The sequence below is a fragment of the Aptenodytes forsteri genome, unplaced genomic scaffold (assembly GCF_000699145.1).
Source record: "Aptenodytes forsteri isolate BGI_AS27 unplaced genomic scaffold, ASM69914v1 Scaffold179, whole genome shotgun sequence".
NCBI classification, from domain to species: Eukaryota; Metazoa; Chordata; class Aves; order Sphenisciformes; family Spheniscidae; genus Aptenodytes; species Aptenodytes forsteri.
Genome location: NW_008795378.1, coordinates 2,215,138 through 2,241,144, shown reverse-complemented (window position 1 = coordinate 2,241,144; position 26,007 = coordinate 2,215,138). Strand labels below are relative to the sequence as shown.

Sequence of the window (26,007 nt, the reverse complement as noted above, 5' to 3'; positions counted from 1 at the left end):
TGGTCTTTGTTTTTGTTTTTCTTTTTGTTTTTCTTTTTTTCCTCTAACAAACTGCTGCTTATTTTTTGTCCTGGATGGCAACAGCCAAATACTGAAGTGTAGCACTTGTTTCTAATAAATTTCATCCTATTATTTCCACCCTCCTGCTATTTGCCAGTATCATTTGAGTTCTCTTTCTGTCTTTCACATAATTGCAGCCTCCAAAGCTGGCAATATCATAAGTTTTATAAGCCTGTTCTCTAGTCCATCATTAGTGCAAGCACTGAGTGGCACTGGATAGACACAGCCTTCTTGATGCAGCCCCTCTATTTTGCTGCTGAATCACGGATAACCGTGCTTGGCACGTGTTTACACCCAGCCTGTTGCAGATTAACCTGGGCACATTCCTCAGCTTGCCTATGGGAATGCAGGCGGTGTCCACATGGAGAGCTCTGGCCAAGAGGTTAAATAGCTCTTGCTGAGCAGAGCCATATAAAGCAATTTGCAGAAGCTTTCAGAGGGATGTGGTATGTCCCGTCTTTCCAGCAGATCCCCATGCTGCCCTCCCTGCCCGGGGCTGGGTTTGCCCCATACCCTCCGACTCCGCAGCAGCCGGCTGTGACGGGGGTGCTCAGCCGCTGCCCATGTTCGTGGGGCTTCTGGCTGGGCTGTAGGCAAGTCACGTTTTCCCTCTCGAGCCCATAATCTGCTTCTAATCTCAACAGGGGGAATCTTCCTCTCTTGCTGCTGGGACTCACTTAGGTCCAACTGCGTTTCGACTATGCTTTATCCCAGGACTCGTCTGTGCCAGCTGTGAAAACAGCTTTAGCTTTAAAAAAAAAAAAAAATCCTGAGTTATGCAGCCCTGCTGTGGTCCTTAGCAAATAATCATTGCGTACACTGGTTAATTGTTTATCCATTAACTGACTGCGTCAATTAATCTGACAAGAGAAGGCTGGCCGTACCTGGCACGGAGGGGAGGAGGAGGAAGAGGGAGGATGCACATCCTTTCCGTGTTGGCTCCTGTCTGTGTGCTCTTCCTCCAGCCCTGTCGATGTGGTATTTGTTAGCTGATTTCCTTCAAGTGTAATTGCTGGCACGGCACATATAAAGTGTGTTCGGGCTTGTCTTCTCTTTGACTGTGCAAACCTCTTCTTTTGGAAAGTGCATTAAGTTTCCATGAAGCAAGAGCATCTCTTCAGACTAAAAAAAAACCAAACTGTGCTTTGTTTCCAAATGGGAATGCAGGCAGAAGAAATACAAAGCAAGATGCTGCTTTATTTCCAGCTAGACATGGCCAAAAAATTTCTCTGCGTGGAGTGCCGAACAGGAGGCGTGGAGTTCCCACTGCAGGGAAGCTGTGCAAACTTGGTAGAGCAGTGGGTAACATCAGTGCCTTGATTGTCCCACGTTTCAGTGCATCTCCACCTGCGAGGATTAATGCAAATTCCTTTTTTGCGCTCTCTGGACAGGAGGGGAATGAGGTACCCAGGGGTATACATGTGTGGGTTTGTGTTTGAATTATACAGCTGCATCTCCTGAAGTGACGTGCTAGTCCAGCGAGACCCCGGTCTGGTCCTAAAGCCTTCTGTGCTGTGGTGCCATTCCCAGCCACCGGTGGAAGGTGGCAGAGCCACCAAGACCCTCGGAGCCCTTGCTTCCAAGATGAAGCTGTTGATTCTGCATTTACTTTGGTATAAGAGAAGAGATTGACCCAGTTTTTCTTGATTCAAGTCTGTGTGCAAATGGATTTTTTTTTTTCTGAAGGCAACTGATTTTAACATGTTTTTGAGCTTACATGATATCAGCCTTATGTAGTAATAAAACTATGTACTTGTTTCAAGAGGAAACGATAATAAAGAATGTTCTTTCAAAAGCAGCTAAACACATGAATTATTAAAATGTTAAATTATTTCCAAATTACAGCATATCCAGCTCTTTCTGTGGAGCTCACTCAAGAATAATTGCACAGTGTTCTTTGCGGAGTTTAACATCAGAAATGTTGCACTTATTTTTCTTTTTTTAAAATCATTCATTCACACAATGTAAGAGCTTCCATGGGTATAAATGGGCATCCTTGTATTGGCTTCTGTAAAACGTTGCCAGTTTGTCCCATCTGTATTTTTTCAGCGTAGCTGTCAAGCTGTGACATTTATTGCAGAGCAGAACAAAGATTGAAGGAACTTTTTATCACGTAGATGCTCAGGAGCTGGAGCTTGGCTGTGTGTAGGGACCAGCAGCTGGGTCTGCAGCCCCATGACGAGTTGCAGAGCCTGAAGGAGGAGAAAGAAGCAGCTTTGCAAATACTCACAAGCGCTGAAAGGTTGCGTCAGTGTTAGTGGGCATGCCTTGCATCTTGGGTGTGGGGTTTTTTATTTAATTTTTTTTTTTCTTCCTTCCCTGTTTTTGTCCTGACTCAGGCTCCTGGCATGGGTTGGTGGGGATAAAGGTGGGAAGTGCTGTAGTTGTCAGTGCCCAAACATCTCCAAGTGCCACTGCCCGACTGCCCTGAGCACACAACAGCCTTCCCTGCGCTCACTGTCCCTGTCATGGATGGGCGGTGGGCTAGTCCCCTGCAGCCCCCTGGGCTGTATAAGGGGTGTGAGCTCCCTGGGGGGCTGTTGGAGGGGTGAGGACAAGCTGCAGCATCCACCTGTGTTGCTCCCAGGCTTTCTGTTGGGCATCGGGGTACTCCCGACCCTGCTCTGCTCCGTGGACGGGAGCCCTCATGGCTGTGACTTCTGAGCCTTCTGAGAGGATGGATCCGTGGGAGAGCATGAGACACGCAGATACCACGGGCGATTGTGTAAGGTGCATAGAAATAGAGGAAATATTAGTAATGCCAGGAGTTAATATAACTATTTCAATCAAAGGAAGAACACTTAACAAAATGCCTACTGATTTTCTGAGTGAGCTTTTCCTCCGTGCAGCCTAACCTGGGAAACAGCGTTGTGTGAATTAGGTCTAGGATTTGGCCAGGCATTAATACAGTTTGTGCTTTTTCTGGTGCATCGTCATTATTACAGAGATAGCCGAGATGACCAGGCGAGTTGATGCAGAAGCTTCCTTGCTTTCCGTTTGAAATCAATATGTGAAGGTACTCCTAAGCCACAACCAACCCCCTGCAGGTTTTTGTAGCCGGAAAGTGAAATATTATGTATTTTCCATTTTAAAGTACAACTGGAGTGTACGAGTCCTGTGGTCACTGGCATCAGGGAGAATTTTCTTTTGTAGCCTGAAGCTACCTGTGCTTTATCACTGCTCTGGGCAGTGGTTTACTGTAGCTGCAGGGCTGGGCGTTTTGCATTGGGCGTGTAGGATGGGGATAGTTGGGATGAATGTGAGTAAGGGGCTGGAGGGAAGATGAGGCCACATGCTGCTGGAGGTTTCCCTCGGCTCCGCTGTGCCGGTGTTGTGGAAGGGGCGATGACAGCCCTGCTCCTTCCTCCTCCCCAGCCCCGCGTGGCTCTGGCGTTTGGGTCCCTGAGATGTCACTGAGAGCTGGAAGCCATGCAGGTACATCGACGCTGAAGAAGATCGCTGCAGACATGAGCAACATCATTGAGAGCCTGGACACCAGGGAGCTCCACTTCGAGGGGGAGGAGGTCGACTCGGAGGTGGTAAATGACCCAAAAAGTGCTGGTGAGTTGACGCCCGTACATTCTCACCCCGTGTCCCGCCTGGATTTAATAACCAATAATCCGTTGACAGATAGGGTACAACCTCAGTGGTTTTACCAAGCCCAGCCGTTGGCCCTGTTTTAGGACCAGGTGGCATTAGTCTTAACACTTGAGCTCTTCAAGTCAAGTCACTTCTGTGAAAGCTTGTCTTTAAGCTCTCTTAAATAAAACCTGGTATATTTTAGTGGAATTACTGCTGCTGTGTAAGTGCTCCTATGTTAAAGTATTGCAACTACCTGCTGGCTTTCATGCCCTCGTTGATGGTTACAAGGCTGTTGAGCTAATGGGGTTTGTGGTCCTTCCAGTGTGCATTCCCTTCTCTGCCATCTATCACACCCATGGGTTCAAAGAGCCGGGCACGCAGACGTACCTCACGGGATGTCCTGTTCGAGTGCGTGTGTTGGAAGTTGAACGCTTTACTTCCACAAAGAAGGTCAGAACCTCCAGAAGTTTCATTTAATTTCCATAGAACTGTATTAAATTAACCCACAACACCATTTTTGCGCATGCTTGTTCGTGAGCTGAGGAAGCAGGAATGCCTGTGTCTCAGAAAAACGCTCAAGAGAGAAGGTTTCCTGCCTGTTTACAAAACCTAATAAAGCAGAACAAGAAATTGTGAGACAGAATGATCTTTAAGTAAAATTGAATGAGGGCTCTTTAGATGAGCAGCTGCAGGAAAATTACTTATTTCAAAGCTGCAGCCCTTGTGGTGGTGTTTTCCTCTGCAGGTACCAAGCCCCAACGTTTACACGATCGAGCTGACCCATGGAGAGTTCACATGGCAAGTGAAAAGGAAGTTCAAGCACTTCCAGGAGTTTCACAGGGAGCTGCTGAGGTACAAAGCCTTCGTGCGCATCCCTATCCCTACCAGGAGGTGAGTGTGCAGCCCTGCAGACGCTGTGGGCTTTGGGAAGACAGGATTTTCTTTTCTCTTTTAATAGTATATCAGTGTGGCTTCACCAATCCCGTTTCTTTGCTGTAAGGAGACTTTAGTTCAATCTCTACATGTTTAGCAGGTCTAACCTAAGTGGTGCAAGCATCTCCCTGCTGACTCAGAAAGCGTGTTGGGTCCCGGATTATCAACTTTTGAGCTGAATTTGCCTTGAAATTGGGGGTTATGCTAATGCTAATGGAAATTGTTGGTGCGATGTTGCTTTCTGCCAGCACAGGCTGCATGCGGGAGGTGTGGGGGTCCTTGGCATGGGTGGTCAGCCCTGCCTGGGCTGCCCTTGGTGCTCGGAGTGGCTGGAAGCATAAGGGGAAAGAGAAGTGGGAAGAGAAGTGGTGTGGGCTGGTACGAGCCTCCTGATGTGGAGAAATGTGGGGAGATGATATTAGGAAAGGTGAAATTATGAGGGGTTAAGGGCTGGGGGAACATAATGCCCTAAAAATAGGGTTTAGGCTCCCTTTCCTTAAAAGGGCAAAAGGGGACCCTGAAAAATCAAGCTCTGATATTTCTGTGTTGTATTTTTGTTTGGGAGTCAGTTGGAGCACACTGGTTTCTTAAATGAATCCACACTTGCTTTTTTTTGCTTTCCTGCCCACCCATCTCTCGGTTTTTAAGAATTTGGATGGGAAAAATAAAAGCATCTCACAAGAAGGGTTACAGAGCAAGGCACACACACACTTGCAGCACTTAAACTCGACGTCGGGGTTTGTTTTTCCTTCCAGTCACACGGTGAGAAGACAATCCATCAAAAGGGGGGAACCGAGGCAGATGCCGAGTCTGCCGCACACTGCGGAGAGCACGGTGCGGGAAGAGCACTTCTCCAGCAGGAGGGTAAGTGCCCGGCTCGGTCTGCGGGGGCCGGAGGGATGCTCTGGGAGGGCTTCTGAGGTGCAGAGATGCCAGGCAGCTTGCTTGTGAAGCCACATGCTATCAAAGCCCTTGTTTTATTACCATTAAAGTCTCTTGCTTGACAAACTTAGGCTTTGATAAGTCCAGCTTTAACGCCAAATTCTTCTCCATGCAAAGAGGAGGATGCTGCTCCCGGGGTTCATATAGGCAAAATCTTCCTCTGCAGTTGAGGAAAACCACGATGCCCAGAGTGGCGGTTCCCCTCCTCCCACGTGCTCCAACTTACAGATAGAAGAGGCAGTTCACAGAGTCAAGTTGCGTGATGGAGGCAGCCCCACGGCCATCAAAATCTGAGAGATTTCAGTCCTGTCCCCCCCTGAAAGAGGAGATGACAGTCAGGCTCTTGATACTGAAGTGGGTAATTTTAGCCGAGGCACACGTGTTCTGTGTAACTTCATCAGATGTTAACAGATGGGCCCTTCTATGAAGAGGGTGGATGTCTTCCTACCTCTTCATTGCAGCTTCTCTGTTTGCAAAAAAGAAGAAGAAAGAAAAAAAAAAGTCTGTGAAAACCCACCATGTTCGTTCACCCTGCGCTTATTGTTCTCTTTCTGTTGTTCACTCCCTCCCTGGGCTTTCTGCTGCTGAAGCCTCAAGTCCTAAAAGGTTGTGTCTCATGGCTGTGCAGTGCGGATAACCCTCCTTGCTGTGCACAGCTTTGATGCTGTGTGGGAAGTTTCAGGAGAGAGATGTTGGTTTAAAAGAGGAAGAAAAATGTTTTGTAGATCCTTCCCCCCCCCCGCCTTGGTTTCCTTGTGGGAATCCTACAGCTTTCACCATGGGGATGTACACCCCCGCTGCCCAGCTGGGTAGCTCAGTGCTGTGATGTGTCTCTTGTGCGACCCTCCCCCACCCCCCCACACCTTTTTTTTAATCCCCCCCCCCCCCCCCCCGCCTTGGTTTCCTTGTGGGAATCCTACAGCTTTCACCATGGGGATGTACACCCCCGCTGCCCAGCTGGGTAGCTCAGTGCTGTGATGCTAATGCTGAGAAGGGCAAAAGTCCCAATGACATTTGTTTCTTTTCGGTTTGTTTTGTGTCCTATAGGACTCTGCCCGATTTCCCATGCCCAAACAGCTTAATCTGTTCTTTGCCCAGTTACCATGAGGATGGGAAGAGATTCTCTCTCCTGTAATGGTTTTTCCTCTTCCTCTGTCCTGGCTGAGAAGGACAGCCTCTCAAGCACCTGGTGGCCTGGCCACTGCCCTCTCTGTGGCTTTGGGACAGGGCATCATGGTCACCGTGCTCTTCACCCCATGAGCCCGATGTTTTGGTTAAACAGGTGCTCTCGGTTGTGTCTGAGACTGTGTTTTCTCACGAAGCTAATTCGTGTGGGTCAGAAACAGTTGGGACTGATTTTTGTATTGAAAATTATTCTGAAACTTGGGCTCAGTCAAGAAAGTTGACCTCTAAAATGACAGTGTCAAGCAACAGGTCTGCTGGTGGAAGGTACAAACACGGATCTGTGAACAGTCAACAACCTGTGATCAAACTGTTTATGCTGCTGAGCACTAATCTTCCATGAGCACATAATAATGTATTTATTTATTCATTCAAGCTGAAAAGCATGTCTGATTTCTTCGTTGCATCCTAATGCCAGACAGTTGGATTGGGGGTTTTTTTTCTTGAACATTCCTGCATCTTATCTAAAGTCTCAATGTTTTAATTGTAGAAACAGCTGGAAGACTACTTGACAAAGATCCTAAAAATGCCGATGTACAGGAACTACCATGGAACCGTAAGTAGAAATTAGTTTGCTTAAATGCTTAAAGAATATTAGGTTTACAAATGTTGAATTCATTGGAAGAAGACATGGAGCTTATGTAAGAAACATTTTACAGCCGTTTTACAAGTATTTTGGCTTAGCTGATTTCTCTGACATGGATGTAATATGATTAAAACAAAAGGAAGAGAGTGAATGGCTCATTCCTGGAGGTTGCTGTTATAACACAGTGATAACCTCCTCAAGGCAGTCCAGCCCCAAAAGCTGATTGCACATGTATAATGTAGTGGGTTTCTCTTCAATTCTGGGGAGTGTTTAAGATGATAAGTTGAAGTTTTAAATACTTAAACAATTAGAGTCCAAACCATATTTGTAATTGCTCCTTCAGTTTGGGCTTTGTGTGTGGTACTGGGTGCAAATTTGTCTCAGGTTCCTATTCTGTGCACTTTCACTGGACATCAGCAACGTTGAGTTCATATGAGTGATACCCATTCACCTCTGCGGGTATTTTGTCACTTCCAAAGGGAGATGGTAATTGGCTTATTTCCCCAAGTCAGTAGTCTTTTTGAAATGATGAGAGATGTCAAATCCAACATCAGGCCTATTCTGAACAAAAATATTTCCTTTGAAAGCCATCGTCAAATGTTTCTTCAGTAGTTCTCACCTGTCAGCTGCAGCTGTAACATCTCCCTGGGATGGTAATTTATTTCCCCTTTTTTGGCAGCATAATGACTGTGTTACTCCATCTCTTGCATTATCAGCAAAACCTGATGCATGCATCGAGTAGCTGTAGAGCTTAGTGACATATCTGAGCAAGGGGTGACAACTGGGAACACGTGCTTTTCAAACATGGCAGAAATGTAGACTACACTTAGGGTATCTGTAGCAGCCAGTTCTTCTGTTCAACTTTTGTTGTTGTTGTTTGGTAGGTATTCTGCTCTTTTGCAGGATTTCAGTTGTGTAGAGGTGTTGGGCAGCATGTAGCTGGATGTTGTGCCCAAAAGCTGTGTGTGCTCTTGTTGCAGAGCTCAGTGTGTTGAGCACTGCTTGTTACATGAGACAAAGTGCTCGTCCAGCCTTGGCCATCGTGCTTTGGGTTGGGCAGGGTGCTTTGGGTTGCAAGAAGTCCTCAGATCTGGACTGAGAGGAACTGTGTTTCTTAGAGTGCTTCTTTTGGGGACAGGCTGTAGACCTTAAGTCCAGTGCAGTCAAGGGCTGTGTTAGTCTGCATGTGGAAAATAGTTATCTTCTGTTCTAAAGGCAAGATTGGGATAACTTGGCAATTTTGATCAGTAGCATATGCAAAGTGAGGGAGAGTTATTTTACAGTGTGGATCTGTCTTGTCATTCTTAGGCAGGCATTGCTTTTTTCAAATATTTTGGAGAATTTCTGCTCATATAAGAACATGGGTGATCTTTTGACCAGGCTCTGTGGTTCGAGGCGGGCTGCCATGGTGCGGGTCGGGCGAGGAGACGAGCAGTCCTGTCTTGCCTGGGCAGCTGTGGGGTGCTCCCCTCCCCCTGCACTGAATCGTCCTTCTGTCCCCGGCCCCCGGAGCCAGATGTCACTTTGCACATAAATTCTCAGTTTACTGTTGGCTTTCGCTGGATTTGGCTGCAGCAAAGCATTCAGTGAGGACTTTTCTGCTAATGGTGGTGCTGCTAAGGGGGTCCTGCAGGCAATGCTGGAAGAAAGCACAGGGAGGAAAATGTTTGCTTTAAAAAAACCCAAAACAACCCCCACCATTCTCAGACAAGAGACTGAAGTGAAGATTTCTGGCGTTTTCCTTGGAAGTGTATTTATCCTCCTTAGAGCAAAATGAGGGCTTTGCTCTTCCTGTGGTTGAGAAGGCTTGTGCCTGGACGCTGACAAATACTGCAACTGTCTTAATCTCGGAGCACATTTTGACTCCTGTGTGTTCTTCTCATCAAATCCGTGCACCAAGGTGTTTTTTAAAATCCTAAATTCTTTGTGAAGTCAGACATGGAGTTGCAATGGTAAGCTGCAACCCACCTGATATGTAACTCTTGGTCCTTGTGAAAAGCCTGCTTGAGTCAATCACATTTCCTCAGAGACATTTTTACATCTGACCTGCACAATTTAATTCACTTTTTTGCTTCTTTTATTTTGCATTTGTGGTTAATTTATTATTTGTCAGTGAGGGGATTACCACTTTCTATGCTGTCTCAAGGACGTGCTGTGCATTGGGAGAGTCAAGCCTGCAAGTTGAGCTGTAGTCCCTGGTGGGTTGAGGATCAGGTCCATGGTGACCACATGACATTGTAGAGGTTGTACATCCTCTAGCCTTCCTAGGTGATGCTCCTACAGGCTGTGGTAATAAACCTCCTGAAGCAGCATCATTTAGAGATGTACCAAGCGTCCCTTGCTTTGACTACTTAGCGCTGAATGATAAAATTTACAGTCTTCTCACATTTCCCTTAATTTCTCAGCATTCACAGTAACAGAGCATTTTGTGTGGAGTTCACAAATAGTTTGGTAGATGCATTGTATTTTGTGATCAGACCCCAGACTTCATAGCCTTTTTTTTTTTCTTCCCCCCCTTTTGCCTATGTGGATTGTGATTAAATCTCGCGTCTTCTAGTCCTTTCCAAAACCTTTTTATAGTACTTCTGGGCTGAAGTGCTTCAAGACAATTACAGTTAAAATGAATGTTGTGGGAATCTCGGTGTGTTAATTGTCCACGCTTTTTTTCTGGGAAATTGGGGGAATACAGCCCAAGAACATTAGGAAACGGGGCCCGTGGGCTTGATTGTATTCCATATAAAAATTTTATTAATTGGACCTTCGCATCATTTTTTTGTATGAGCTGCAATAGTTGAAAGATACCTAAGCAAAATAAAAAAATAAGATTTGGTTGAACCGAAGTGTGTGTGTCTAACATTTTGGATGAGCTATAGTAAGCAAGTGTAAAAAAACTTGTTTTAGGTGAAAGTAGTACAATGTAAGAACAACTCAGATACGTGAGAGTGGCTGCTGTTTTGCCTCTGATATGGCACTTGGATCTGCAGACCATTGCAAAGGTCCCCACCCAATCCTTCAGTATTTTTAGTTATTGCACTTGAACTTTTGCACATTTAATATTTTTTTAAATTTGGGTTTAGTGTAAGCCAATTTTTTTTTTGCGTGTGTAAGAAATAGCTGGCATCTTGCTGCTGAACAATACGATTCTGAACAGTGGTGTAATTTCATTTTATTGCTAGCCACAGCTGCTAATCAACTCTCTATGGGTTTTTTAACCCACTAAATTAAAAACAAGAGTTGAAATGAAAATGCAGTGTGGAGCTGCTGAATTCTTTCTGAAATGCAGATGCTTTATGAAATTTTTGCTTACATAAATCATGCGTGCTTGACATCGCTAGCAGAATGGGACGGTTTAAAACCGTGGCTCGTGCACCTTGCAGCTGGTTCTCCACCTTTCATAGCTTGTCTTTCTGCAGCTGATCACTCCCGTCTGTGTTTTTTTTTCTTTTTATTGCTACAACAATGTCATTGAAACTGCATTCTGTAGGCCCATGTCTCATACTTAAAATATTCTGCTGCAGATCGCTCTGAAACCAGAGCGGGATGCCGGCTCCCCGGGGAGGCAGCTGGGCAGCGCAGGAATTCAGATGTGAAGGAGATGAAAGCGCCTCGCTGCTCTGCATTCCCCTCTTGGTTTTTCTGTGAATGATGAGCACCTCGAATGAAAGGCACTGTAACAGTAAAAATAGTTAATGCAGCAATAATAATAATAATAAATCATTCCATCAGATATTTTCCACTGCACTGAGGAATTTTCCTTCTAACTGGTGGAATTTATTTATGGTTCTTTTACAAACCAAAGCTCCTAATTGGCGCTGCTTGATCAACATGTTGGATGGGCTCTTGTGACTGTCGTTGCCGTTTCAAAGAATCCTTGCTTGAAGAGCAGGTTGCTGTGCTGCCAGACAAACTTTCTTTCATTTTTATGTAGTAGTAGTTCTGTTTCTGCAAGTAATTTTTCTTCCTGGTTTTTCTTTTTGCTTCTTTGAGGACAATTATTTCTCTGCATGCAGTGCTCCTCAAATTGCTGCCAGCGTTCTGGTTGCAGCCAACGTTTTCAAAGGGTTTTGACATTCGTGTGCGGGGTTTTTTTGTGTGCCCACTGTGAGAGAGATGTCTGGGTTTCTGATTCGTCTGATGGGGAATGCCAGCCATTTTCTGAAGAAATGAAAATGGGATCCAGGGCAAAGAACTGGCCTGAGACTTCGCTTGGGACCTCTGATAAGAGCTTGTAGGATATGCTGGGTTTTCAGACACTCCCCATCCCGCTCCGAGTGTCACTGCAGAAACAGCTGAAACTTTTGTAGGTCACACCTGGTGCTTTTCCAGAACGTGCAGTGAGAGTAGTGATGGCAAGATTGTTAGTAAAAGCATAGAATAACTTATTCTAGCCACTTTCTGAAAACAGGCTGAAATCGCCCAAAAATGAGGGCATTAAATTTGCTTCTACTGAATAGAGGTTACTTTATGTCCTTGAGCTACTCAGAGGAGAACAACAGATCCTTTGTTATTCTCCATGACCTTATTGATGTGAGAAGTTTGGGAAGGAGCAGCAGAGCGTGAGGAGGAGGAAGGATCTTCTGTCCTACTGCTGCTTCTGTGGGGCAAAAATGATGGTGTTGGGAAGGGATCCTGAGCCAGCCTCACCATAACTGCAAGACAGACTCTTGTCCAAAATTGACTGATACTCTTTGTTACACTTAGTGTTTGAAAATATCTCCGACTTACAGGTCCACCCATGTAATTCCTGTACAAAATTGGATTTTGCCAACGAGGGCCCTGAGGTTGGTTTTCCAAAGAGCAGGTGACAGTGGCCACTTTGGAGGAGAGCCCTTCCTTGAGTGCTGGCACCTGAGCTGCGGTGGGGCATGGGCGGGCATGGCCCGAAGCTGGCCACGAGGCTGTCTCATGTCCCGATGGTGGTCAGGAGTGTGGGTTAAGTCCTGAGCTTTGGTCCCAGCAAGCTTCATTGCCAAAACATGTGGTTAGAGGGTTCCCTCCGGCTTGCTGCCTGACCAAAGGGGAGAGCAGCTCCTGCCCTCACACTGCCCTGAGCACCTTTCTGCACTTGAACAGTTTTATGCAATAATAAGTTAAAAGTGCCTGGGTGTAGGCAAGCCTTCACCGTGCAAGGCAGCTCCTTCGCAGAGCTGCTCCTGCCGGAGACCTGTCCCGCACAGGATGCCCAAGGCAGGCATTTCTCCCTGCTAATGGAGCCCAGGGCTCATAACCAGCAGACTGTCAGGAATGTCCTGCTGTGCCAAGAAAAGCCTGCTCGGTCGAAATTGCCTGGTGTCCTATTTTTAGAGGTGAACGTAATCATGCTGTGCTTTCTCACCAGCTTTGCTTGTTGTTACATTCCTCTGCAATCTCTGCTGAAGCAGGAGAAGCTGCAAGGAAGCAGGTTGCTTGAATTTGAGATTTGCTAGTAAACTTGATAGCATGCCACGTGGGTCTCCCAGCCTGCGCCTGCCATGGGGCTCCATCGGGGCTGACCCTGCTGCACGCAGACTGGCATGAGTCATGGATTGGTCTCGCTCTCCTCCTGCCCCACTGTGGCTTTTCTGTGGATTTTCAGCTCCCAGTGTCAAGACGGAGCAATGGATGTGGGGCAGGGGTGTGTGCAGCACTGAGTGGGAGCAACCTGCTGCGATGGTCTTGGAGGATGCTTGTGGGTTGAGGGGGTGAACCCCCATGTGGTGTGTGTCCATAGGGTAGGGGACTCGAAGGGAATAGGATGCTCTCAGCCCTGGGTATGTGCGCTCGTTCCCTTTCCAGCCTTTCTATGAGGGCCACTGGAGGAGGGAGAGCATTGAGGCAGCCAGCCAAGTTCACACAGGCCCCCAAACAGTGTCAAACTTGAGTCCTCATTTCAGCCAGTGATCCAGGAGGGAGGATACTGGTGGGTCCCTGTGATACATTTGATCTTGATTGTCCTGGTTGCCTGAAATGTGTTCTTCAAAGCACATTTAAAATAAATAAGCAAACAAACAAAAAACCCAACCAAACTACTTTTCTTGGTCTTCTTGAAGATGCTTAAGTGATGGTGGGTAACTTCTGCTCAGGATCTTCTGTAGGTTATGCCTTTATGACAAGTCACTTAGATGAAGCAAAGTATTTTGTGGATTTCAGAGTATGAAAGATGGGGGAATCTTTTTTTTCTTTCCCCAGATGGAGTTCATAGGAGTAAGCCAGCTGTCATTCATCCATGACCTGGGACCAAAGGGCATGTGAGTTGTGTCTTTGTGAGTTGTGGTTCACCAAGAGCATGGCTTTATAAATAAATATTGTTCAAATTGATGGCTTTCCTTTCTCGCCAATAACTGACTGGAGAGTATTTTGCCATCTGGGTATAAGAATGTGTTGATGTTCAGACAGAAATGCTACAACTTTGGGAAATAGCCTTGGGAGTGGTCTGCTCTGCGAGATGCAGGCTGCAGCCCATTGGCTGGCTCATGAGGTTTCTCCCCTTCCCTCCCCACAACCTGTCTACCCGCTTGTTATCCTGCTTGTGCTATAAAACAGGGCCCTGCATTTCCTAAATCTCCGTGATTTCCTTCTGGTGGGGATATTTTTGCCCTTCTTCCAGCTTTCAGGGCAGTGGCGCAGAGGCTGCTCGGGCATGGCTGGAGGTGGCAGGAGCCATCCCTGAGCACAGGGGCTAGGGGGTTCAGCAAGCATCCTCCACCCAAGAGCTGCCCTGCACCTCCAGGAGAGCCGTGCCGCCTGTCCTGACTGTGTTTCTGTCCTTGCAGAGAAGGGTTGATCATGAAGCGCTCTGGGGGCCACCGCATACCTGGCCTGAACTGCTGTGGCCAAGGAAGGATGTGCTACCGATGGTCCAAAAGGTACTGCTGAGGCGGGCGGAGGCGACGGTGCTCTGTGTTCCTCGGGCACACATAGAAAAATTCCCATTTGTTTTTTCCTCCCAAAAAGTCTGTGAGGGAGAGTCTTGCTTTTTTACAAAAGCCACAGATTTTCAGGCCAAAAGGGTCTGCAGGTTATGCCCTCTTGCCCTCCTGTGTGGAGGGTGGTGAGTTTTTTTTCTTTTGCATTGGAGTTCATAGCAGAAGGGACACGTTGCTCCAGAGGAAAATTTGGATTTCCTACAGCGCTGAGCTGGCAGGAATGGCAATAATTCCCTGGTCTGTGCCCAGCTTTCCCTGCTGTGGGCGTGCCCAGGGCCTCTGTGCCTTCAGGAGGGGACGTGGCTGGTTCCACTGCCCCGGCCAGATTTCAGCCCGGTTTTGTGAGCTTCCCTTCTTCAATTTACAAAAAGAAAATCAATTAATTGAAACACTGTCTGAGCTGTTTTGGAGCTGGATTAAATCAGACGTGACCTGCAGCAGTAAGGAGCTCTGTTTGGTGCAATTAACCTTGGAATTAAATACGTCGCCTCTTCCTTATTACTGCACGTGCTTAAATGCTGGTGTTTTCATGGGAGTTTTCACAAGACACCCTGTTCCCATGTCCCTTCCCGCTGCAGACAGATGTAACTTACTGTTCCCATCCCTTTACCTTCTGTGTTAGATCTCAGTGTTTCCTGGGGCTGCAGCGCAGGGAGGCGTTTGCTATGGAGGAGTATGTGTGTTACCAGCTAGCAGCCAAAAAATGCAAGGGGGATTTCCCAGGCAAATCTTTCCTTTTGAAAATCCAAATAGCACATATCTACCTTCTAGAAGCAATTTCTTGGTCTGTGAGAGTTTCCCAAAGTATTATCTGCCTTTGGATTTCAGCATCGCCAATGGGCTGTCGTTAGTTTATCTTAAAAAAAAATTCTGTTTTCCAACAGAATCTTTCTGCATTCTTGTGAAGAAAAGGTCCTATTTCTTTATAGTCCTTCCAACATTTCTTAATGTAATTTTACAGAAGATCTCTATAATGAGTGCACAAGGAGATGAAGATGTGACCTTCTTTCAGGTCAAATCATTAAATTGTCTCCAATTCTTTTTTTCTCTTTTATGGAAAAAAAATGCCTTTTCCTCTCAATACCCCTCAGTTAACTCTTCCCTATGTTATGCAGAGCTCAAGCTTTAGTGGGTACAGGAGCACATACAGCTCCAATGGATTTCGGTTTTCCTCTAGAGCCTAAAAAGGGGATGGGACAAGTATTTGAGTGGGATTATGTGCAGAGTAACACCAGAGGGCACCGGATCCCTGCCACGGCCTGCTGGAACTGACAGCCTGTGCGTCAATAAATAAGCAAATAACAGTAATATTTCCCAGAGAGGGTTATTTAAGTGAAGGATTTAAGGACATGTCAAGCTGGGGGCAGAGCTCCCCCTGAGCACGGGGCAGACCATGGCCATCCTTCTCCCACAACAGCTTTGCCATAGGCATTGGGGTTTTATACCCCAAATTCATTTCACTTATTATAGTAGGTTGGGTGTGTTATGGCCACGGGGGTTGTGGAAAGGGACACAGAGAAGAACGGTGGGGTGTTGCTGTGAATGTGTATGGACAGGACTTCTCGGGCATGGGGAACACTTGAAAATGTAGTTTGTGGGTATGTTTGGGAGTGAAATTATGGGCCAAATGATGGGGGAGGTATTTTGGCACCAAATGAGAGGTGATGCTGGGATAACTTTCAGGACCCTGAAAGTAAAGAAAAATTATGGGATCTGGAAGTTGATGAGGAGCTGGGGCTGTTACTAAAGATCCAAGAATGAACAGATTTTTGCAGTATTTTCTGTTGTTTTGTATGTTTGAGTGTGCAGAATAATGAGGCAAAGGTCTGGTGGTGGAGACCTGTGTGGGACAGAGGGGGCCGATTACCCCAGCTACGCCACAGGGGAAGAAAAAATTAGAAATGCCATTGTCGTGGTTTACCATTCATAGTAAAAAAAATGTGTGTTTTCCCAGAGTTGCCTTCAGGCTACGGTATTTATGTAAAACCTGCCGGTCATTTCTCATCATGTGTTTCTAACAGGGTGCCTGTTGCTTGGCAATAAAAGCTTTCTAAAACACCTCGTTCGTATATTTTGATAGGAGTGAAAGTGATCCTAGCATCATAATTAATGTTAGAAGTGTCAAGTAATTCCCGTATTGCCTCTAGGTATAACATACAAGCTGATAAAAATCTGGGATGGAGGGATCCTTGTTGCACCTTGCCCGGTGCTGGGGCACCTGGCTGGGAGGTTTGTGGGCAGGGAAGTTCTCACTGATTTCGTTAGACACGAGAACCTATCTTTTCAAAGACTCCTCTAAAAAGGAGTCATGCAAATAACTCTAAAAGTCTTATATTGAATTCAAACTCATTACCCAAGTTAATAAAGTAGGCACTTTTCTGCTCAAGAAAACCATACCCTGGACTAACCCCTGGAAAAAAATTTTACCTTTTAGTTGAACGCTTTCCTTTCCCTGATAAACGATTTGCACTTGTTTTGAAGGAAACACTTCTCACTTTGTTAGTCTTTTATGGCTCATGTGTTGAAGACCGGCATGGGTGAAATACAGGTTACCTGGTTGCTGTGCCCGTACAGGTGGTTGGTGGTGAAGGACTCTTTCCTGCTGTACATGAAGCCAGACTCCGGGGCCATTGCCTTTGTCCTGCTGGTAGATAAGGAATTCAACATTAAGATAGGCCAGAAAGAAACAGAAACTAAATACGGGTTGCAGATCGACAATCTCTCTAGGTAAGAAATACAGTCTTTAGACCCTTTTTTTTCTCTGCTTTTGCTTCTTTTAAGGAAGAATTGATGCTCCTCTCCAGGAGGGGTTAACAAGGTATGCAGGCTGGTTTGGTGCAGCTCAGCTTCCCACGGGGCTCAGTGCCTGGGCAGCTGCTGGTGTGCTTATACCTGCTGGGGATTTGGCCTGTGTAATGCTGATCATTTCCAATGTCTTAATGAGGCACTTGGAGCCTCAGCCACCACTCGTCCATCCTTGTGGTTATTGCTCAGGCCGGAGGGCATGGTGCATGTTGAGTTGCACAGTCTGTTTTTGCAGCAATTGCTTACAGTAATTTTCTAGGCCCTCTGTTCCTCTATACTGCAAGCAGGGACACGTTCCTCTACATCCCAACCAGAGTATTACCCAAAAGACATGCTAGTTGGTATAAAGAGGTATTTAGTATTTTTATGACAGCATACAGTATCAATTCATCTTTTAAAAAATACAGCATTAGCTAGGTCCAGCTCTCCTCCGAGTTACGCTGATGCTATTAATTTAAATGTGGGGTATGGATTTTTTTATGCTTGGCAGTGCAATGCTGTGGTAGTCACTCGGAGCAGCTCAGTGCTGATGTATTCATTCGCAAACAAAACAACAAAGCAAAGTCCTTACTTTTTGCTTAAATAAAATATGACTGATACAGGTGCATTTATCAACGTGGGTAGGCAGAGAGGAGCAGCCCAATTAAACATACCTGGCTTCAGCATCCTGCCCCATGCGTCGTCTGTTTTACAGGTCACTGATTTTGAAGTGTAACAGCTACAGACATGCCCAGTGGTGGAGGCAGGGCATAGACGAGTTCATTCGGAAACATGGCAAGGACTTCCTCACAGAGCACCGCTTCGGCTCTTACGCAGCTGTGCAGGAGAACACGCTGGCCAAGTGGTGAGGACCGTGGCGAGGCTGCAACTGGATGACGGTGCCTTGGGCACTGTTACCCGAAGCAGCAATGGTACACGCCTGCCTGTGTTAGCCCAGGTCTGATGGATAAAGCTGTTTGTATTCGGTAGCTGTAGGGACCGATGATAATTAGAGAAGTTGCAAAAAATGAGGCTTCCTTCACCGGCAACAGAATAGCAGTACTGGTGACAGGAGTGCTTTGATCCTGTTAACGTCTTTGCATCACAGTTAATAGCGTTTTGAAACATCAAGTTTTGTTTGAATTTGAACACATTGGGTATTTATGATTGTAATGATAAAAATGGTATTTTGATGCACATATAATTGGCAGGATGCTTATGAGTTAAAACCAGAACTGCTCTTTCATTAAGATATTCCTGGCTTCAATTTTATCCCAGTTTCTGATTCTGGAAATGCTGTTTCCTAAGGGTTTAGGTCTTTGGGCTCTGGATTGTAAGCCCATGGTAACACAGGTGCTACTGAAAATGTCTGCCTCTTTGGCTACTCCCTTCTCCATAGCTCCCTTCCAAAGCAGCTGTGCTGCAGCCTGTCCTGCCCATGCTCCTCTGTGACTGACGGTCCGGCCACAGTCCTTCATGCCCTGAAATGCAAGATAGGTCCTGCTCACCACATTTGCAAGGCTGATTCTCATTCTGTAAGGCAGCATTGCCCTTCCAGGCACCATGGATGTGTTCAGATGCAAATGTCACTCATCTTGTTGAAGAGCAGCATTAGATTCAGGCCTTGCAGATTGGCTTTGCAATGAAAGAGAATCAGCAAATGCAAATTTGGGTATAGTCTAAGTGTGACTGGGCTTTAGGCAAACAGCAGTCCCATGAGAAATCCTCCCGTCCATACGGTAACCTGATTGCACTAAGGCATTCCCAGAAGCACCTCAAAAAAATTGGCTATAGTTGGAAGCAAACCCTTGCAGTACTGTCACTTGCAGCTTCTGCCTTGCAGCAACTGCTGCCCAAATAGTTTCTGTAAGTCAAAGCAAACACCACTCTGCCATCCTTTCCTGAGAGCCAAACCTAGCTCACACATCAAGCAAAACACAAGAATATTGTGTGCGGTTGGCAGAAGCACTTAATAATATCTTATTGTGCTGTTTCATTAAGCTACTAATAGCAGCATGAAATTCTCCCTGCGTGTTGTCCCAATTCTTGAAAATAGGTTTGTGTTTGCTTTTGAGAAGAGAATGTAAATGGCGTTAACACAGAACCCTGTCGGTCTTCAGCTATGGACTTTGTTTAATGGAGGGGAGGAAACCTAGATCTATGTGCTGTGTTTGCTTTTACAGGTATGTAAATGCTAAGTGGTACTTTGAAGATGTCGCAAATGCCATGGAAGCTGCTAAAGAAGAAATTTTCATCACAGATTGGTGGTTCGTACTTACGTATTTCGATGTTGACCAGCCGCCTCTCTTGGGACGTTCCCGACAATGTGGCACTGTTCAGAGGCCCTACAGTATGGCAACTAGCCGTGCAGCCAGATGGTTTGGCAGCACACCCAAACATCTCCTTGTGTTGTATTCAAAGGCCTTTTCAGGAGGGTTGGCAGCAAAAGTGCATGCTTGAAATCAACAGCTTGTTTGTCTCCTTCCAAGGAAAGTCCTGAAACTGCATGAAGGCACCACCTGAATTGCAAATGTTATGGCTTGAGGTGCTCATCAGGAGTGTAAATCGCTGCAAACCCAAGGGACACACTCAAAAACATTCTTGTAAGGGAACATGGACACTCAAACACCTCTGACAGTGCTCTTCCTGTGTGATCCTGCATGGGACCCTCCTGTCAGCTCCTCCTCACTGTTTTGGGAAGCCTCGTGCCAGCGATGAGAGCATCTTGGCGGGGTGTAATTTTGCTCTGCTCTTAAATGGGCCAGGCAATGGAGGGGGAGTTTTGTCGTCCCTTCCCTGAGCTGTGTGGCTGCTGAAGGGCCTGGCTCTGCCTACTTCTTAACTAGTAATTCAATATATTTATGCAGTGCTCTGGTTCCTGTTTGAGGTGGAAAAAGGGTGCTCTCACAAACTTAGGGCAGAGTTTCTTAGCTGGATGCTGCTTGCGGCTGCCTGTGTCTTGCCTTTGTGGAGGTTAATCTGGCTGAGCCAGCCTGGAGCTTGTCAGCAGGATGGTAGGGCAGGCTCCCAAGCCACGGCTCAGAGGTCCTCTTTAATCTTGGGCACGTCTCTGTGCTCCTCTTTCTCCATCTGTAAAATGAACATCTTGTTACTAATCCACTGCCCGTAGGAACTGGGAGGATTAATTCTTAGGTGGCAATTATGAGAAAACTAAATACTATATTAGCGTTTACTGGGGTAAACCTGTTTCCTAACATGACCACAGATAAACACAATGCTCCTGGATCCCCACGTGCAACATCAAGTAGCACTGCAAGAGCATCGCATTTCAGACCCATTGTCTCTTATTTAACGCTTTATTCAGACAATTGTTAATGTATCTTGGAATTGCAAAACGTATCTGAAACTTGGAGTTTAAGATAAAAATGCTGTAGTCAGAAGCATGTTTTTATGCTTTAACCACGGACAAGTTCCCATGCTCGGTACAAAAGTAAAGGAATGAAATTCTGTCACCTTGCTTTGCAGGAGTTAGATGAGATTGCTTAATTATTCCTTGTAATCCTGAAGGCTATGAATCAATAAAATGTCCTGTTGAGAGATCATACTGCTTTGTCTTTAGGCAGCAAGGAAAATTCAGCACAAATCTATGCTACTCAGATAGCCTAAGTACCAGAAGAACTGAAATCCCACTCTTATTTATTTTTTATGTCTACACATTTCTTTCAAATCTACCTTGGGGTTTTCTTTTGTTGCATCTTTTTGATAGACAGAATCCAAGTTTCCCCATTTATACATCACTGTTAAACTTGGTTTCATGGGTTGTTGGATACTAAGATGCATGTGCTGGACATGTCCGCTGCCCTCTGTAATGATCTGTTATTAAAAAACAAAGAGCATGACGTTGGAGAATGCATCACTCTGGGACATGAGCCTTCACATCCACTTTTATATAAACCTTTTGATTTCTTTACTTACAGAGTTGATTATTTAGGCCAATGCTTTGTTTGCAGACTACATATGCTGTGTTTTTTCCACCCCTTTATTTTCTTAGGCTGAGCCCAGAAATCTTCATGAAACGACCTGTTGTGGAAGGAAATCGCTGGCGGCTGGACTGCATTCTCAAGCGGAAAGCAGTAAGTGAGCTCCAGCTTCAACCATTGCTCTGCAGAAAACCCCATGCACCCACACAGTTACAGGGTCATACTGGGACCGGAGCGTTTGCACCATTCATTTTGGTAGGCATGAAAGTTAAAGCTGGCCAAGCCTCACTTCAGATGGCCTTGGAAAACTACGTGTCTTGATTTGCTCCCCCCCGTTTGGGTTTGGAAGAGCTCGGAGGCAGAAGGGTAGATCCTCTGATTGCCCCTTTGAGTCCTCAGGTTTGGGTTGCTTCAACCTTGCATTGTGACTGCCCCAGCTCCTGGTGGGGTCAAAGAGCTGTTGCTGCTGGGTACTTTGCTTGTGGCATATATAATTTAGAGGTATGGGAAGGACTAAGCACTTTGTGGTGGCTCTTGGTAGGTGATTTGTACGTTACTGTGTTGTGCAGATCCTGTCTGTTATTACCATGTATTGTGTGTCTGTGTTGCGGCTTTTTCGGAGCTGAAGCTGTGAAAGATACCATCAGTCTTCCCAGAAGATCAGGATGTCATTAGCAAAAAGTCACTTGGTATCATCCAGAGGTTCATGCTATCTCACAACAGCCTTCTCATTGGGTTTTCCATACTTGATACATTGCATAGGTCGTTGCTACAACTAAACAGTGAAGAACTGATGTTCTTCCTGTTCACCCATCATTCCTTGCTGTAGTAAAGAAGTGCCTGTTGACATTAAACATCATTCTAGTGTCCCCAAGCCCTGTTATCCCTGGTGGAACCCCTCTTGCCTTCGTCCTGCCCGGGCCAGGCTGCCCAAAGCTCTTCTTGCCATAGCTCTTTCACAGCTGCTACCATTGGTAATAATGAATTTTAGTGGAGCATAAGGCAGGCCAAAATCTAAAACGTTTTTGTGTTTTCTTATTACTATTTTTATTTCCAAGGTTAACTTATATGATTAAAAAAGGCTTTATTTTTTTTTTGGTAGCTGTCTCTTACTACCTGTATGTCTCCTGGTTTTCTTTGTTCCTACCCACCCCTTTCTATATTCTCATGGCTCTTGTGGCCACTAAGAGGAGGAAGATCAGCTGTGTCCTCCCTGCCTGTCCCTTCTCAGGTGGAGACTGGTTATGAGGGTCCTGGTGCATTGCTGTGGAGAAGGGATGTGGAGAAGGGGTTTCAGCAAAGCATGAAAAAAGTGTGCAAACACAAACAGCATCACGTTCCCCAGAGCTGGGTTGTGGTGTTCAACTTGTTTACCGGGAGGTGATAAACATGGCTTAGAGACTTGGGCTCCTATTTGCATTGCCATGTTATCTGAGTTAATAAATGCTCATGTTCAGTAATCAAATGCTTGTATAAACTTGATAAGGCTTTTTTCCCTATGTTTTAATTTCTTTCTTCCTGCTGTTCCTCCTGACCAAAAAAGCTTGGACCTGCTGTTGACTTGGTGCCTTTCCTGGCTCTCCTGGTCAGGATTCCCATGCAAAGCTCTGTGCTGTTGCATGCTCTGCTTTCTTGTGCAGCACTTTGAGATATGAGCAAGCAACTGCAACTACTAGTTCTGTTTCTCTTTTCTTTAAGCGTTTTCATCTCAGAAAACAGTTTATTTCGTTGTTGGTTGTACTCTGCTTTCCAATAACACATCTGGATCCAGGCTATAGAGAACATGTTTCATGGAGCCAAGCGAGGCAGACAGAGGAGCTGAGTGTGAGGTGTTTATGAATGTGGGCTGTACTTCGGTTGTTCACTCAACCTGTGATAACACCAGTGCTAGAAATGGTAGCTTGCCCCACATGAGCGATGAGTCAGGAAGGGAAGCGTGGCCAGGGAAGTCTCTTGAACTCTTGGTGTGGTAGAAGGGCACGAGTCCAGGTGGATGTCCTGAAGTAGTCTTTGACTCCCTCCCCTTCCAAACCAGTTGTCGTCACAGTCCTCACCCCTCTGCATGCCTAGAAAAAAAAAATAGATTTTTTTGTGTCTGACTGTTGTTGATTTGGAAGTAGTCTTATGTTCTGGCAAATGAAACGTGACCACAGGAAGAATTAGGCTTTGTTTGTCATGTTGACATGGATTTTCCTATGGCTATAAATACCTTGTAAGAGCGAGGAGTGTTTTAAGGTTAGTTCCTGGAAATATTTGCCTGCTCTCTCACTTGTGGCATTTCTTTGATTCAGCAGTGCAGTTGGCAAGCTGATGTCTAGGTGTAGGGGTAAGGCTGTCCTTTATGTATGTACAGTGCTGCCTTGGACTTCTCTGGGTGCAGTGGGGAGCAGAATATCATCCACAGTTTGGATACTGCTCAAGGTATCAGTAGCAGCTATATGGAAATAGAAGCTTAAAAGGCTGTGGAAAGCTTAGGTCCCAAGTTTAAGCTCCACTGCAAGATTTGAAGCCATGTTGACTTATGGCAGCAGTTCAGCGCGTGGCCAGCATCTGCTGAGGTTTGGGAAGTACTTGGCACTCTTGAAAGTGCTTTAACAAGTGTCCTTAGAAACCCTCCTGGGGGTACCATTCTACTCAAGAAAAGCACCATCCTTTGAGCACTGCTCATTGTATTCCAGGAGCTTGTTTAGCTCTACCAGCAGAAAGAACTTGTTTGCTGGCATTGGGTCGGTTGCATCCGCTTCAGGAGAGGGATGTCTGTATGACCACACTGGCATCATTGTCCTGCAGATGCTTGTAGCTGTAGGCAAACCTCAAGGCAACATGAAACAGCAGAAAACTGAACTTCAGTGGATGTGTGCAACACTATTATATGTGGAGTGAATCACGTTTGCAGAATTTTACCTCAAAGGATGTTTAAAAGGGGCTACTGTAAGAATGACCCGTTGATGGGCTTTGGCATAGCTCAGCTCTTCACACAGGAATCCAGGTACTGAGCCCTTCTCTGGAAGCTGAAGAGCTTTCCTGAGCAGCGCGGGTCCTTGCACGCTGTGGGGTCACCATGGTGGATCTGGAAGAGCATAATTAAGAACAAGTAACCTCAGCCTGCGTTTCTGTCTGCAGACACAACATGCTTACTGCCTTTTAGCTTTTCCTCGCTTCAGAAATGGACTGCATCCATTGAAATACCTGCATACCATGTGTTTCTTTTTATTTCTGACAGCAACAAGGAGTGAGAATTTTTGTTATGCTGTACAAAGAGGTGGAGCTTGCCCTAGGGATCAACAGTGAATACAGCAAGCGGACTCTCATGCACCTCCATCCAAACATTAAGGTAATTGTGCATCGGGCAGTTGTAAGAAGGACATTTGCATTCATTTGCTCTTGATAGCTAGTGTTGACCTTCAGTGTATTTGGGTGTGAACTGGGAGAACCATTCCCACCATTACAGTAGGAATAGTCTGAGAAGACATACCCATACAGTGATTACCACATCTGGCAACTTAATTTCTTTAGGTTATAACTGAACATAAAATTGCTTAGTTTAGACTTGCCAAAGCAACTATTCATCTAATTCAGAGGGAACATATTTCATGTGACAAGTTAATGGGGTTACATCAAATGGAAAATTACAGTTCGAGAATGTTATCTCATTTCAGTATTTCTGTTCATACGTAGATGATGAGAGTCAACACTGGATGTTTATGTTTCCATTGTAAATGAACAGCATTGCGCTGTCCTGTGCTGTTTCACTGCTGCTCTGCCACTGAGCAGAAAATGAGTTGTGGCACTCAAACCAGTAGATAAGGCTAGATCCAGTCTCTTGAATTTAGAAACATATACATTTTAATGAGCAATAAGATATATGTTATGCATGAGGGTGACTAACAAACTGCTAGAATAATAGATTTATTGTCACTTGACCAGTTGTCATGGTGAAGGGAAGCATCCATTCACCATCATCTTTGCAGCAAGACTGGAAGGTGTAACTGGAAGATATGCACTATGTGTGTAAGATTTTTGGCAGCAGCCAGGTGAAACTCTCTAGCTTTTTCCCCAGGAAGCTGGTCTAATGGCTCTCCTCTAACATAAAAAAAATTAAACTATATACTGAATGCTCTAGATATAGAAATTACTTTGCCATAAACACATGTCAAAAAAGAATCTCATGAACAAATGTCAAACAATTTGCTGATTTTAAATGGGGAAAAAACCAGCCAATTTCTCATTTTACTTATGTAGCGGCAACAACCAAAGAAGTGAGTCAGATCGCCAATATGTTGTTTTCTTTTAGAGCAGGCTCTGTGTTTGAAAGCTCATCTATTATAGCTCTACTGAAAGTGTGATTTTATTTGTTGAAACAGTTTCCTTGACTATAGTCCTCTTATGAACACAGTTGTTGTAAGTGTGACCTATCCCAGCATCAGTAACCATCGCTGCTTGGGAATACCTGCATCATGGGGAAGCACCTGACTGCCAGTAAGGCTGAGCCTGACTCGGGGGAGTCATATAGCTTCAGTAATTACAGCAGTCTGTGTGGAGGCATCTTCTAAAAACTCCAGTGTTACCCCACCATCCTGAGCAGCCAAAAAAAAAAGCTGGGCAGCTCTCTGGCTGGAGAGATGTAAATTGGGCAATGACGCTGAGCTTGAGTGCTGCTTCTCTCCCCAGGTGATGAGACACCCAGACCACGTGTCCTCCTCCGTGTACCTCTGGGCCCACCACGAGAAGCTCGTCATCGTTGACCAGTCTGTGGCATTTGTGGGTGGCATCGACTTGGCGTATGGTAGGTGGGATGATGATGAGCATCGCCTGACCGATGTGGGCAGTGTCAAACGAATGGCGGCAGTGAAGTCGGTGTCGACGACCAACCTGGCAGTAAGTAAGCTTGTTCCATCCAGCTGGTGGCCACCTTCATCATCTGCATGTCAGGTTTGCGGTGGGGATGAACAAGCCGTGTCCACTTCTAAGCATAGGGTTCGGTTTAGGAGGTTTAAAGAGGAATAGTAATGGTAAGACAGAAGTATCCGAGTTTCGAATGACTCTTCAGGGGCTAGATCCTGACCAGCCCTTGCTAGGGCATGGAGATAGA

General features: G+C 45.7%; 1 protein-coding gene across 1 annotated transcript in view; it reads left to right on the top strand.

Annotated features, from left to right (window-relative positions):
* The first annotated feature begins 3,454 nt into the window (after window positions 1-3,454).
* PLD1 (phospholipase D1) overlaps window positions 3,455-26,007 on the top strand; it is a 44,649-nt gene continuing 22,096 nt past the window's right edge. Inside the window, exons 1-13 of the mRNA XM_009280557.2 lie at window positions 3,455-3,621; window positions 3,965-4,092; window positions 4,388-4,533; window positions 5,331-5,439; window positions 7,190-7,255; window positions 13,454-13,512; window positions 14,038-14,130; window positions 16,765-16,917; window positions 17,690-17,839; window positions 19,158-19,241; window positions 20,987-21,068; window positions 24,139-24,249; window positions 25,587-25,793. Coding sequence (XP_009278832.1) covers window positions 3,468-3,621; window positions 3,965-4,092; window positions 4,388-4,533; window positions 5,331-5,439; window positions 7,190-7,255; window positions 13,454-13,512; window positions 14,038-14,130; window positions 16,765-16,917; window positions 17,690-17,839; window positions 19,158-19,241; window positions 20,987-21,068; window positions 24,139-24,249; window positions 25,587-25,793 — 1,542 coding nt within the window. The 5' untranslated portion in view covers window positions 3,455-3,467. The remainder of the gene's footprint in view (window positions 3,622-3,964; window positions 4,093-4,387; window positions 4,534-5,330; window positions 5,440-7,189; window positions 7,256-13,453; window positions 13,513-14,037; window positions 14,131-16,764; window positions 16,918-17,689; window positions 17,840-19,157; window positions 19,242-20,986; window positions 21,069-24,138; window positions 24,250-25,586; window positions 25,794-26,007) is intronic.